Raw genomic sequence first — 13,840 nt, 5'->3', positions numbered from 1 at the left:
GCCAGGGCCACCGGCATGCCACCCGGCAGGAGAGGGACCCTGTGCCCACTGCACCTCACTGCCTGGCGCTCGGACCCCTCTCCGCTCTCAGGGGGGTCCCAGCAAGCCCACCGAGACATACCCAGACCCTCCGCACACCTCAAAGAGCCCCAACGTGCTGCAAGCACCATCCCGAGCCCCAATGCCACCAGTCGGGGCTCACCCCACCTGCTCCCACCCCAGGGACGCTCCCGGTGGTCCTCGCTCCCGGTTGGGGAGTGGGCTTTGGCTTTGGGGGGGCAGAGGCGTGAGGAGCCGGCTGCGAGGAGGTGCTTACCCCGCTCAAACTCGATCTCCAGCACGTCCGGGGTGTCGGGAGAAGTGGCCGGATCGCGGGTCTTCGTGTAGAGCCCGGGAGGGGCCTGATTCTGCCAGGGGAGGTGGAAGAAGAGAAGAGGGAGAGTCAGTGGCGTTGGCATGGCCAACACCGCCGGCAGCCCCGACCCCAGCGCGCATCCCCCATCCCCGACGTGCGTCCCCCATCCCCAAACGTGGGGCCGGCGTGGCACAGCACCGGTGCTTACCGGGGCCCTGGGAACAAAGGGGTTGGAGGAATCAGGCAATTTTTTCCCCTCAACTTGATCTCATCTTTTCCTCCGACGCCCCCACAGCTGGAGGCGGGATGGCTGCGGAGAAGCAAGTCAGGCAGGGAAAAGCGGGACGATGGCAGCAAGCGGCAGGGCGGGCGCCCGCACGTCCCTGCGCCGCGGCCGGGCTTATTCGGCACTGACCGAAAAAACTAATGAGGAGGCCTGACCCCAGCAGGTGCTCCAGGCGCACCGGCTCTTTCATGGTGTCCCTGGGGTTAATACACATGGGCGAAAATAGAGGAACAAAGCAAAAACCCATTTCAGAGCACATCAACCTTTATGTATATTTTTTTTCCTAGATTTATAGGAAAGAGGCATCTTATCTCCATCAGAGCCGGGCCACCAGAGGCTCAGGCGCCGACCACGAATTGCCGCAATTGAAGCGCGTGCCAGAAGAGTGTGGTGGGGGGGGACTATAATAAAAAAAAGCTTTCCATCCCGGAGAGCAAATGCTTTGCAATTTCACGTGCCCCCCTCGGCACTCACGCATGACGTGACTGCACATGCTGACCCCAAAACACTTTTCCGAGCGGTGTTTCCAAAGTCCTGTCTCTAAAGGGATCCCCCACCAAGCCGCAGCTCCGGGAGATGGAGGGGAGGGAAACTGAGGCATGGAGCACCCAGGACATGTGCAATGTGGCGGAAAGGCAGACAGAGCCGAGGAAATGAACCGCAGAGCCGAGCTGGGCCAAAGGCGTCCTTGGCCGACATCGGAGGGAACATTGCAAAGGATCCTCCAGCTGAGGAGTCCCAGCGACCTAAAACCTCCTGTGCAAGCAGCTCGGATGGAGTTTCTCCAAACTGAGCAGTTCCTGCAAATGTTTTAAGGGATGGCAAACTGGTATTTCCCCACAAAACCCAGCTGGTGAGAGCTGGAGCTCCGGGCACCCCTGAGCAGTGGGGTCCTGCCTGCACCCAGGGTGCTGCCTGCACCCACTCACAGCCTGGCCCACGCTCCCCCTGTTTCTCCTCTCCTTTTTAAAGCACAGCTCTTCTCCTGCTCACTTTTCTTCCCTTACCCTCCTTTCCAGCAAGGAAAAAAAGGACAAAGTAGAAAGCAAGCTAGGAAAAAAAAAAAAAAAAGCAAAAGTGATTGCTTGAAAAAAAATTTTAAGCTTTTTTAAGGGAAAATTAATTTCTCTTCAGAAGAAGTTTTCATCTAAAATTTGTAAAGATGGGCAATAAGCCTTTTAGTGAAAACTTCCTTTTCTTGTTTTGTTTTTTTTTTTCTTTGGTCCAATAAAGAGCAAAGCCCAATCACTGCCAGCACCCACAGGCAGCCCGCCCTGCTGCGAGCACCCCTGCCGCCCCCTCCACACCGGGGGGACCCCCCTCGCCTCACCCCAAATCCCGGGACACACATCCCAGCAGCAACTACAACCGAATCCCAGGAATACAGACATAACTACCCCAGCACACGCTCCAGCAAAACCACCCTCAGATTCCCATTTTATCTCATTTTTGCCCCTTTCCCTTGTTTTAAACAAGAGGCGCTCACAGGCGCGCCTCCCCCGTGCCCCCCGTGCGCGCACACGCACAAATTACACGGGCTGCGGATTTCAATTTTACATCGTCTGGCCTTTCCTAGCCCTGATCACACTTATTAACTAGACGAACCCGTGAGAGATGATGAAAAACTTTGAGTTCAAAAGGAAAGATGGGGGGGCGGGAGGGGAAAAAATACCGGAAAGTATTAAAAACTCTTTACTAAACATTGGAAGTCAAAGTCAGGTAGTTTCCAATTTTCCGAGCCAACTATGAAAACCCCTATTAAATAAAATAACTAAATAGAAATAAAAGTGACATTTGGCTTGCATTCCATCATTACGGTGCGAGTCTGTCCTCTTTTTATTCTCTCTCCTAAAAGCACAGTTCAAATGACAAATAGTTTGTTGCAGTGTATCAATGCCTTCTATTTATCCCTCCCCGCAGGGGGGCTAGTCCTGCAATGTCATCTTTAAAGGGGAGAGAGGAAAAAAAAAAGGGAAAGGAAAAAAAAAAAGGGGAAAAAAAAAAAGGAAGAGTGTGTGGAAAGGGAGAGAGGGAGGGGGGAAGAAAGAAGCAAGAAAAACGGGGCAAGAAGAGAAGAAATTGGAAGCAAATGGTCCATGAAGTAAACCATGATGCAGAGCTATCGATGCCGCAAATGGTTTATTCATCCGGCTGATATTGTTGTGCCCGGGACTGAATGAACTCTTTCAGAGTGCCATATGAAGTTAAAGCAAGTAAATTTCTATCTTTCTCCGCATTAGCTGCCTCATTGCCCTTCAATCGGGCCTCACAGAGGCAGAAAATAGCTCAACCATCTGCTTTCAAATCCCTGCGTTTGGCAGGTCCCGGGGGTTTGGGGAGGGGAGCCCGCCGTGCCTGGCACCCCGGATCCTGCCGCGGCCGCCCCGGTGCCCGTCACCGCTTCCCAGGCCTGGGAAGGGGACGGTGGTGACACCGTGCTCCGGGCAGCCACCTCCCGGTACCGGCGGTGGAAGAGGTGCCCGAGCGGAGGATGCTCGGGGATGGGGTCAGGGCACTGGTCGGCCCCGTTTTCTGAGCTGGCTTTGGGAAGAAAAGCCGGCGTGGTGGAGCCTGGGGACCAGGGGTCTTCCCCAAGAGGAGAGGGGCTGGGTGCGGAGGGCTGGGTCAGGATGGGTGCACTGGGAAGGGCGCGGGTCAGTCCCTTGCTAGCTCCAGCTAGGGGCACGAAAACCCATCCCTGGGCCAACCGCTCTCCTGGAGGAGGAGACCCCCTCTGAGGGCCCGGCTTTGCAAAGCCTGACCTGCAGACACCCCTCCGGAGGGCACCAAAAGGGGGAGCGGGACCCCCTCTCCACCTTCCTCTTCCTCACACCCCCGCCGGAGGCACGCGCCAGCCCAGCCGCGGTGAGCCGGCTGCGGGCGCTGAGCTCCAGCCGGCTCCTCTCCCTCTCCGCCTGCCTCCCCCTCCTCTCCCTGGATTGTCTAATTAGCGCTGATGGATAGTTTAAGTAGCCGCCGAGCGTGGTGACCCGCTGGAGCATGAACAGTGCAGGCAGGGGCCAGCAGGCAGCCGGACCACGAGCACCATTCGGAGGCAGCCAGGGCCAGATCCACGCTTCCCGGAGCGACGTGCCGCGCTCGCCGGCAGCACCCGGCCACAGCACCCACCGCTACCGGGCTCTCGGCCCCGTCGGCAGCCAGAGCTTCCCCGGGGAACCGGGGGTCCCGTGGGGTCTCCAAGCACCACCCCACGCATGCGGAGGTTTTACCATGCTTCCCCCTGGATAGTGGGGATGGCAAAGCGAGGAGAGCTGGGTGAGCTACAGGCACAGGCAGGGGACCTGAGCTGCAGGGGCCAGCCCGGACCTCCGTCACCCACCACCAGCGCCTCATCTGTCTAATTGCTCCTTTATTGCTGCCCCGTGACATTGTCCCCTCCAGTGTCACCCTGAAACGGTCCCTTCCCCTATTTACACCGGCAGCAATTAACGTGCCGGGTGAGGTGGAGGGGCCGGGGTGGGCGGCAAGGCCTCCCCACCGCACACGGCCTGCCGTGAAATTTCCAATTAGGCTGCAAATACACGAGACGCCCTCAGCCCTGTGGCTGCCATGCTGGCCGGGTGGCCGTGATCGATTACCTTGGGGTTCTCCAGGATCCCGGCTTCGTAGCTGCAGCAGGCAGGGAAGGAGAGAGAAGTCACTGCAGCACCTGCAACCTGCAACCCCAAAACCCACTGGGAAGACCCCCCCCCCTCCAACCACCCCATGAGGATGGGCGTAAATACGTGTTATGGATCTCCAGGGGCTTTTAGAAGCAACCCTGCAAGGAGCGCCAGGCTTGGGAGAGCCCAGGAGATGGATGCTGCCACGTGGGATGTGGACAACTGGGCAGAAAGGAAGGCTGGAGGTTTTGGGGTCACCCTTGGCCAGCACGTGGTAGAGCAGCCTGGGACTCTGGACATGCAAAGGGCTGTCCTGGCCATGCAGGACAGGAGGATGGGGGCCCCATGCTCTGCTTCCTCACCCCACAGGAGTTCCCCACCCACCTGGCCTCTTACCTGATGTGCATGAGGTTTTCATCCATGCTCCAGGGCGTCTGGGGCGTCACGGGCACCGGGATCCCGTGTTTCTGCCAAGAGAAGGGAAGCAGGGGTGAGCCACCCTGTGGGAAGATCCAGCTCCCACCAGCACCGGCTCCTGCTGGGATCAGCCCCAAAAGCTCAAAGGCACAACCCATGGCCACCAGCAAGGCAGCACGGAGCAAGGTGGACATCCGTGTCCCTCACCGTGGGTAACATCAGCTCCCACCACGAGGGCCACCTCGATGGGGACATCAGGGACACAACGCAACTGGGAGGAGAACGGCCGCCCCGGCCTTGCCACAAGCTGAGACAGAGTCCCCAGAGCACCCCACGAACCCAAGCGATGGAGACGTCAGCACGGACATCGTGTTCTTTTTCTAGCTCCACGACAGCGCACTCCCCCAGCTTAGCTCCCCATCAAGGGAAGATGACATGGGGACAGAAGTCCCCAAAACCACAGGATGCTCCTCATCCTAACCAGGACTGATGCTCTGCCGCGAGGGGACAGCACACGCGTCCCCACAGCCTCGTGCGATGCAGACGCACGGCACATGGGTGGGAGATGTTCTCCCAAGCCCAAGCACCTCAAGAGCACCGTGCCCGGGGACGCACGGCCCCGCACCGGCTGCCTCCCCAGCGCAGCACACAGCGCCGGGCCCAGCTCCCTAACAAGGTCACCGGCGCGCTCAATTATCCGCTGACATTTCAATGGGGGAAATTGCCTGTGAAGACGAGGTGAATACGCAGGGGAATTAGCAGGAGAGGCGACGGCGGCAAGCTAACAACCGGAGCCGGCGGGGACGTCGGCCACCCTGCCGGCATGCCGAGCCGCAATGTCCCGGCTGCGGGATGGAGGCGGTGGTGGCAGCTCCGGTTCCCACTGTTCCTCGGTGTGTCTGTACAGCCCGTCCATTGCCGGGCAGCTCTGGCATTTCAGAGTCACCGCGGCAGGGACATCAGGCAAGAGCTCAGCCAGGAACAGAGGAGCGGGGTCTGAGCAGAAGCAACTTGTTTTCTGGGAAGAGGGGAAGGAAACGCTTGTGGTTGTTAAATCATGGTCATCAACCCATCGTCTGAGCTGGGAACAAGGTTCTGAGGTACCTCCTAAGGCTGCAGAGGGACTAAATCAGCCCCGCTCCTGGGGTGACATTGCCCTAGGCTCATGGGTCCTGGTTTGCTGGTCCCACACCTTACTCCCATTGTGGGACCCTCCGGGATCCCTGTCCCAGGCTTTGGAGGTGGGTGCTGGACAGCCTTCGCCTGCTCTCCTGCCCGCAGACCTTGCCCACCGGGGAGAGCAGGCAGAGCACATCAACGCTTCACGTGGGCTTCAAAACACAAGCTTGGGCTTGCTGGGAGGGCGAAACGCTGCCTGCTTCGTGCAAGTGCCAGGGATTGCCTGGCTTCTCCAGGAAAGAGTGAGAAGATGCGTCTCCCTGACCCAACCCTTGGATGGTGTCCAAGCCACAGGTGCCTCCCAACCCCCCAGGGCTCCCCCGAATAATGCTAAGGGAGACCGAGGGCTGGGGGACAGACCTCAACCCTGCCTGGGGTCAGACCATGCTCCCGTCGTCCTCATCCCAGCACCCTCGTGGATGTGGGCAGAGGACATTTCACCTTAGTTAATTAAAGCCAAGCCATTAATGCTGAGGGCTGTTTACCCTGAGGGGCCGCACTCAGCCGCGCGGGGCTGGGGGACGCCGTCCCCTCTGATGGGCTCTCCCCATGCCATGGCTCACACCCATCTCACCTGGGATGCGTAAACGCATCTGTCAGACCCAAATACCCACTGATCGTGAACCACAGGCCCCCGTTGATTCACATTCCCAGGCAGCCCCCTGCCCTCTGCCTCTCCTTGGCAGCCGAAGAAGCCCATGCTCCCCAGCCCATCCTTGCCCCATGGCAATTTTCCATGTTATCACTTCAGAGGGGATCCTCCAAGTCCGGACCCATGTACCAACGTCCACCGAGCCCAGGCAGCACAGCCCCAACGAGCTCCGTTCCACCCGGCTCTGCTCGCAGCCATGGCTCATCCTGGAGCAGCATCCAGGAGAGCTTCACTGAATCATTAAGGTGTTTTCAGCCTCGGCTGTTTGTGGGGATGAAGTGGCCACCAAAGCAGCTTGCTGCTGGAGCAAGGTTGGCTCTAGCCCCCAGGCAGCAAATTGACGGCAAGAGCTGTGCCACGGTGGCATGGATCCCCGCTTTCCCTGACAGCAACCGATCCCCAAATATCATCGCATCAAAACCCGCCGAGCGCCGAGGCGAGCGCGTCCAGGTGCTGAAAGGACCTGGCTACACATGTCCCTCTCCCGAGTGCAAAAAAGAAGGGACCTTCCCCACCTTTTTTTTTTTTAATGCTGGACATAACCAGAGACCGAGAGGCACAACAAACCCTCAACCCCAACCTTTTCACTTTGAACAGGGCCCCAGTCCATTTCACTTCCCTTTTTCCCCCTTTCCAAACAAAAAACCCAACCCCAAACAAAACCCCCAAACCCAAAACACATGTTCTATTTTCCATATAATAAAACCGTGGCGCTCTTAATAACTCCCCTATTTGACAATTTGTTTGGCAACATATGGAAAGCTCTCGTAAACTCGCCCCTTCATAATACAACGGCAGATGGCAAACACAATCCTCAACACGCTGCTCTCGGCGGCCCTAATGGGCTCGGAGGGCTCCTCGCCCCACGCCACATCCCTCCGGCTCCACACCTCGCCTTCCCAGAGATTACCCAGGCAGCCTCGACGGCAGCTATTTAAAAACTGAAGCAATTTTCTGGTTTATGCACAGAGCTGCCTTTTCCCTTTTGATTGATTGAGCCAAGTTGTCAAGCATTTCCATGAAGTCGCTAAAAAAGAAAGGTACCCTGGTGGGCACGTAAAAACCTGATGCAAAACTTCTAATATGTTTTATTGCAACTTGTACTTCAAAAAGGAAGGGACAACAAAGGCGAACGTATTTGCTTTGTCTGTTACGCAAGTCAGGGAGCTGGGACCCGTTTCCTTGGAAAGCGGGTTACCATTAATAGCCACGTAATTATGGGGCTTTTAGAAAGGAAGGAGAAAAAAAAAATAGAGGGGGAAATAAAACCCCAACCGGAACGCTCCAGCGTGGTGCTGCAGGGATGTTGTGCAGGGCTTGCTGCTGTCACCCACCAAGCCGTGGGGAGCATCCCACGGCCACCCTGAGCATCCCACGGCCACCCCACGCCAGCTCCTACCTTCGCATAGTCCATGAGCTCACGGCGCCCGGGGAAGCGCTGGTAAAACTCGGGCAGCCTCCACGGTGCGACGACCTGGTGGGAGGGCAGGAGCATGAGACGGGAAGCCCCCAGCCCCTTTGCAGCTCCTGGGCACCCTTTGACCCTCAGCACCCCCCTGGGCTCCCCGCAGGCGAGGGTTCCTGGCAGCCCTGGGGCGCCAGGACCCATGGGCTGCTGGTCCCCCAGCCGAAATTTAATCTCCCTGCACAAGTGTGGAGTAACCCAAACCCCTGACCCTAACAAGGCACTGGATGCAAGGGGCAAACAGGCAGCATCGATTATCCAGCAGCTGCTTTAGTACCATTTCCTCCATGGCCTTGTGGTGTTTGGGGTAAAAATAGGTCAATTAAGGATCATTACAGCCCCCTCAAATGCCAAAACGTCGCTTTGTGCAGCTGGCAGCTTGTTAAAGCGAGGCACGGCCGCTCACATCGGTGTTAAAACAAAATTCCTTACCAGCTCGGGAGGGGGCCAGAAGCCCGGTGGTGGGGCCCCAAGGGACAATTTTGGGTGCCTTACCTTGATCTTAGGACACAGAGCGTAGCAGGTGAGCTCAAACCGAACCTGGTCATTGCCCTGAAACACAGATGGGAGATGCTGAGGGGTCACCCCACACTGGGGCAGGCTGGGAGGTGGGTGCCCCCCCCCACCCAATCCCACTGATGGGGGAATGGGGCCTCGTGCCTGGACCAGCTCGCCCAGGGCCATACAGCATCCTCAGGAGAGGAATGTGGCTTGGTGGGGCTGCAGGAAGAAACTGCAAAATCAGTAAGAACTGTTAAAAAAAAAAAAAAAAAAAAAAGGCAAGAAGCATTAAAAGTGCAGATGACAAAACAGCAGCTCCCGGCTGCACTACAGTCCCACGGCTTCATCCAGGGAGTTGGGAGGCTCAGGGGCTGCTGGACGCTGGCAGAGCACGTATGCGGCGGTGCACACGCGTGTGACAGCACACGTGTACGGCCTCTGAGACGCTGCTCGGCTACAGCATCAGCTCCCCTTGCAATGCTGGAGACCTCAGGGACGGCGGGCAAGGACCCATCACTTCCCTGCTCCCGGCTGCTCTCCCTGTGCAGGGACAGGACCAAAATTCCCTCGGCAGAGAGCTAGAGAGGACATGTCTCGCGATCTCAGCTCCAGCCAACACAAGACAGCCACTTGCCCTATATCCACTGGGAAAAGCATCCCAGCCCATGGCTCGGGAGACCCTGGGCTGAACGGTGCGTTTGCAAATCCCTGCAAGAGCCACCAGCCAGGAGGAACGTCTGGCTGATGCTACCCAGGACTTCATAGACCAAGGTGCTCTGTGCAGGAGGGGGATCACACCTATTCTCCCAGTAATGCCACTGGGATGGGATTGCTGGCAATTTTCACTGGAAAAGCAAGGCCTAAGGCTGAGGACTCATCTATCTCTCCCAGCACGGAGGGTGGCAGGAGGGGGTAGTGGGTGCCAGGACCTGGGCTGGCTCTGTCCTGCGGGGTCACTCCTGGTCCCTCTCCATAGCTGGTTTGAACCCAAAACCACCTTTTCTGGTGCTCCCAAAAGCTGGGTGTTCAAAACCCCGATGCAGCTCATTCACCTGGCTCCAGGACCCCAGAGTCACCCAAGAGCTGCGCTCTCCCCTGGACTGACACTCCTAAAAACTGGACCAGCAGAAACCCAGATTTGGGTATTTTTCCCCCATAGGCATCAGAGGACACATGGAAGGAGAGGGCAAGGTGAGTGGGGGGAGGGAAGACCATGGTGACCAGGAGGATGCAGCAGCTCATAATTAAATAGCTCTGAAGCTCCCTTTATCTTAATTGGCCCATGCTGACGAGGTCCTGCTAATGAGGCCAGGTAGTCAGGAAAGGGCCAGGAGGGAGCCTGGGAGTTATTAGCACTTCCAAGGGAATAGTGCTCACCAAAGCCTATTTTCCACCAGCACCAAGGGGCGTAAAGACCACCCCCCACCTTGGCCCCAGCCTGGAGGATACATTTACGGCAGGGCTGGGAAATCCCAGAGGACTATTACACCAAGGCAAGTACATCCACCAAAGCACTCATTTCCCTTACAGGCCCAAAACAAGTCCATCTGCTCCGGCAGCGGGGACACCGCAGATGGCCCACATTTAAGACACCGTGGCCTCAGCCGGGGACGGGGTGCAGCCGGGTCGAGTTACCCACAGTCGGTCCCTGCCTGCGCCCGCGGCTTAATGGCTTGGGGAGCAGGCAGAGCCTGGGGAGCAGCCGTGGCTGCCCCTGCGAGCGGGGACGGCTGGCGCTGGTGGTACCCAGGAGCGGAGGGGACATCGTCGCGTCGGGGGTGCATTCCTCCAAGGCACCCTTGAGCGGGGGCTTTCAAGAGGGGGCTGCTGGCAGCGGGTGAGATGGACGGGGAAGGGGTGCGGGGAACCCGTCGCAGCAGGAGCAAGAGTTATTTCAGCCACGAAGTTCCCCCCAGCCGCCCCTCTGCCCCATCTCCCCGGTGTTGGCGTGGTCCTTGGCGATCTCCTGGCTGCATCTAACATTCCCCCTTCTAGCAGGGTCCTCCACCATAGCTGGGGACACCCAAACCCAGCCCCTCGCACTGACACCCCTCCAGGTGGGCACCTCGCTTTTGCCCCTAGACCGAGACGGACACGGTCTGTGCTTTGGGTCCCAGTGGGATGGGATGGAGGGGGCATCCGGCAGGTCCTTGGGTGCACGCACAGCACCCAAAAGCCCCCCCAGGAGCCTTTGGTGACAGTGCCACCCTGCCCCAGGTGTCCCCGCACCGGGCTGGGCAGCGTGCGGGCGGGGGCTGGAGGTGACCGGGGGGACCCACGGTCACGTCTCGCAGGTCCCACGTCCCGTCATCCTCCCCCCCCCCCCCCACGCTCCCCGTGGAGGATTGCCCTTCTCTGGGCAGTGGCTGGCCCCGAGCATCCTTTCCACGGTCTCTGGCTGCCTCTAGTGGCAAAGTGTCCTCCCTGCGGCCAGCGGCGACAAGGACAGCCGGGGATGGGGACAGGGATGGGGACAGGGATGGGGACAGGGTTGGGGACAGCCGCAGCCTGCCCGGGGTGCCCCAAAACTCAGCCCCAGCCGGCTGCTGACCCGGGCAGCCCCTGTCCGTAGCAGTTTTTAGAAAGCTGCTACTGAAAGGGGGGGGGGGGGGGGGGGTTGGCTGTGATCCGAGCCTTCCCGGCAGGGAGAGGGAACCGAAATTAGGCACAGAAATCCCAGAAGCGAGAAGGAAGTGTTGAAACATGGTTGGGCTTTGCGCAGCCCCACAGAGCATCCAAAAAAACACCTCCTGGCACCCACAGCTTAGCCAACGGACTGACCGGGTCGTGTCCCCCCGAGCACCCCATGCCATCCCTGCCCCAGTGCCCCCGTCCTCCCTCACCTTGCCGGTGGCCCCGTGGGCGACATACTGGGCTCCTTCCCGCTGGGCGATCTCCACCAGCTTGCGGGCGATGCAGGGCCGCGCCAGCGCCGTGCCCAGCAGGTACCGGTCCTCGTAGAGAGCGTTGGCCTGCACGGCCGGCCAGATGAATTCCTCCACGAACTCCTTGCTGATGTCCTCAATGTAAACCTGCCAGGATGGAGGAAAACTTGTCATGGGAGGGGGACTGGGATGGGGGGGAATCCCACTCCTGTGGGGTTTTGGGGACGGTGCAGTGAAGGGTCCCTTCGCCTCCCCTTTCCTAGATGCTGCTGAAAAGCTTTGATGCAAAATCTCTGGGAAAGGAATTCCTCACTGGCACTGTCCTGCCCCCCCCAGCCCCTGCAGTGGCCCCAGCCATGGTGTGTACGAGACCCCAAGGCTCAGCCCCACGGCGGGGAGCAGGGGGAGCTCAGAGCCCCATGGGCACGGGAAGGGACGGGGACACCGTTACCTTCTTGGCCCCCAGTGCCAGCGCTTTCTTTCGTGCTGCCTCAAAATCTTCTTTCTGCCCGATGTTGGCCTGGAAGGGGGGAAAAAAATCCGGACTGAGTTTGAAAGGAGACCACAAAACCCAGTGCAAGCCCAGCCCGGCTTGGGGCATCATGCACGGCATGGTAGAGCCTGTGCTGGCCAGGCCTGAGGCCACCCAGGACAGGCAGGAGGGGGGTCCCCCCCCAAGACAGCATACCTCGGGGCCATATCTCCCTCTGCTAAGCCCCGTGACTCTGCCCCGATGCACTGTCCTCATTAGCGGAGGATCATTTGCTGGCAGGGACAGGCTGTGCCACACAGGGCTGGCAGCTCAGCAGAGCAGCACCCAGGCTGGGCGATGGTTAACCAGCGAGAGCAGGGTCACCACCATGGCCAGACACACGCCAGGACCCCCATCATCCACATAGGTCCCCAGATCCGTGGTCCAGCGTTCCCTCCATCCCCAGCCCCCGGGGAAGGGTCCATGCGGCAGGGCTCGGCACGGAGCTCACCAGGTAGGCGACAACGTCGTAGCCCTGCTCCTTCAGCCACACCAGGATGCAGGAGGTGTCGAGGCCGCCGCTGTAGGCGAGGACCACCGTGCCCTTGGGCTGAGCCATGGTGCTGACAAAGCAAAGGAAAAGGAGTTCATGATGGTCCCAGCCCCTGCCCTTGCTCAGTGCAGGGATGCTGCAGCCATCAGCCGTGAAACCCTCCCCCATGTCCCTGAACTGGCCACGGGGCCATCACGGTCCAGGTGGGTGCTGGAGCATTCTAGGCAACACAAACGTCATCCAGGGAATGAATAACCAGGAGGCAAGAAGCAAAGCTCACGGCAAACTAAACACTCAGGGCTGGTAGTGGTTGAGTCGGTAGAGGAGCATGTGGTGGAGCTGCCGGTACCGGGACAAGTTCTCTGCTTAAAACACAGGCTCCCAGTGCTGCTTTCATTCATGGGCAGCGAGAGATGCTGCCATCAGGTGCTGGGTGGTCCCGTGGGACCAGGGCCGTGGGCAGCACACGAAGCTGGTCTGTGCTTAGCCCAGGTCTGGCTGAGCCCCCTCTTCTGCCGGGAGCTCCAGGCTGGGAACAGCGAGCAGCAGGCGGCACAGGAGGGGACACACCACCGCATCGGGAGGGATCAGTTGGAGCAAGAGCCCTTCCCAGGGCTGCAAGGAGCAAAGGGGAGGGCTGGGGGCAGGAGGAAAAGCCATGGCACCGTGGCCATGTCAGGGCTGCAGCTCCCAGCCAAGGAGGACACCCTGCCCGTGTGCCGGCCGGTGCGCCCGGCAGCAGCCAAGTGATGGAGGAGGCTGGGGCAGCCATCAGAGCCGCTTCGCTCTTACCTTTGCTCCACGCAGCTCTCGCTCTGGCAACCTTGGCACAGCCTGCTCCGCTTTCTGCAAGCGCCCTGCAATGCCGAGGGTCCGGGACTCAGACGCAGGCACCCGGCTGTGGCGGAGACGCAGCCCGATGCCTTGCCAGGGCACGACCCGGCTCGTCGCAACCCTGCGCCAAGGGCCGGTGCGGAGGAGCTGTGGCAGCAGACAGGCACAGCCACCCACCGGCTCTGCCCCAGGCGCCCGCCAGCACCGCTGGGTGTGCGATCACTGCAGGGCTGGGGTGCTCGGCAGCATCCCCCAGAGCCCAGCCCAGCCCCAAGTCTAATTAATCCTTATTGGGCATTTGTCCTAATTATGCTGCCCCGTGTTTCTTGCCGGCATGAAACACCTGTGTGGGGATTTGGTGCCTCTCACCCTTCGGTCAAGGTTATCGAGGTCTTCTGCCAGCGACAGGAGACGGTGAAGGACGCGGCATCCCGGAGCTCAGGGGCAGGGATGGGGGTCCCGCTGCGGGAAGGGTCTCGGGACTGTCCCCGCAGTCCCCGAGCAGGGCTGTGAATCCCAGAGCCTCACGAAGAGGCGATGCCAGCTGACCCTTGGCCGGGGACTGCGGACAGCAGAGCCGGCCAAATCCTGTCCTGAGCAACTTTCATGCTGCTGCTG

The 13,840-nt window shown here is 59.5% G+C and overlaps 1 protein-coding gene across 1 annotated transcript in view; it reads right to left on the bottom strand.

Annotated features, from left to right (window-relative positions):
* The window catches only part of ASS1 (argininosuccinate synthase 1), a 29,244-nt gene that overhangs the window by 13,687 nt on the left and 1,717 nt on the right, over positions 1-13,840 (bottom strand). Inside the window, exons 2-10 of the mRNA XM_049832862.1 lie at positions 13,181-13,245; positions 12,347-12,458; positions 11,815-11,883; positions 11,322-11,510; positions 8,473-8,529; positions 7,912-7,986; positions 4,661-4,731; positions 4,241-4,271; positions 317-407 (exon numbers count right to left, since the gene is read on the bottom strand). Coding sequence (XP_049688819.1) covers positions 317-407; positions 4,241-4,271; positions 4,661-4,731; positions 7,912-7,986; positions 8,473-8,529; positions 11,322-11,510; positions 11,815-11,883; positions 12,347-12,454 — 691 coding nt within the window. The 5' untranslated portion in view covers positions 12,455-12,458; positions 13,181-13,245. The remainder of the gene's footprint in view (positions 1-316; positions 408-4,240; positions 4,272-4,660; positions 4,732-7,911; positions 7,987-8,472; positions 8,530-11,321; positions 11,511-11,814; positions 11,884-12,346; positions 12,459-13,180; positions 13,246-13,840) is intronic.

The sequence above is a fragment of the Accipiter gentilis genome, chromosome 29 (assembly GCF_929443795.1).
Source record: "Accipiter gentilis chromosome 29, bAccGen1.1, whole genome shotgun sequence".
Classification (NCBI taxonomy): Eukaryota; Metazoa; Chordata; class Aves; order Accipitriformes; family Accipitridae; genus Astur; species Astur gentilis.
This window is presented reverse-complemented; position numbering and strand designations above follow the sequence as displayed.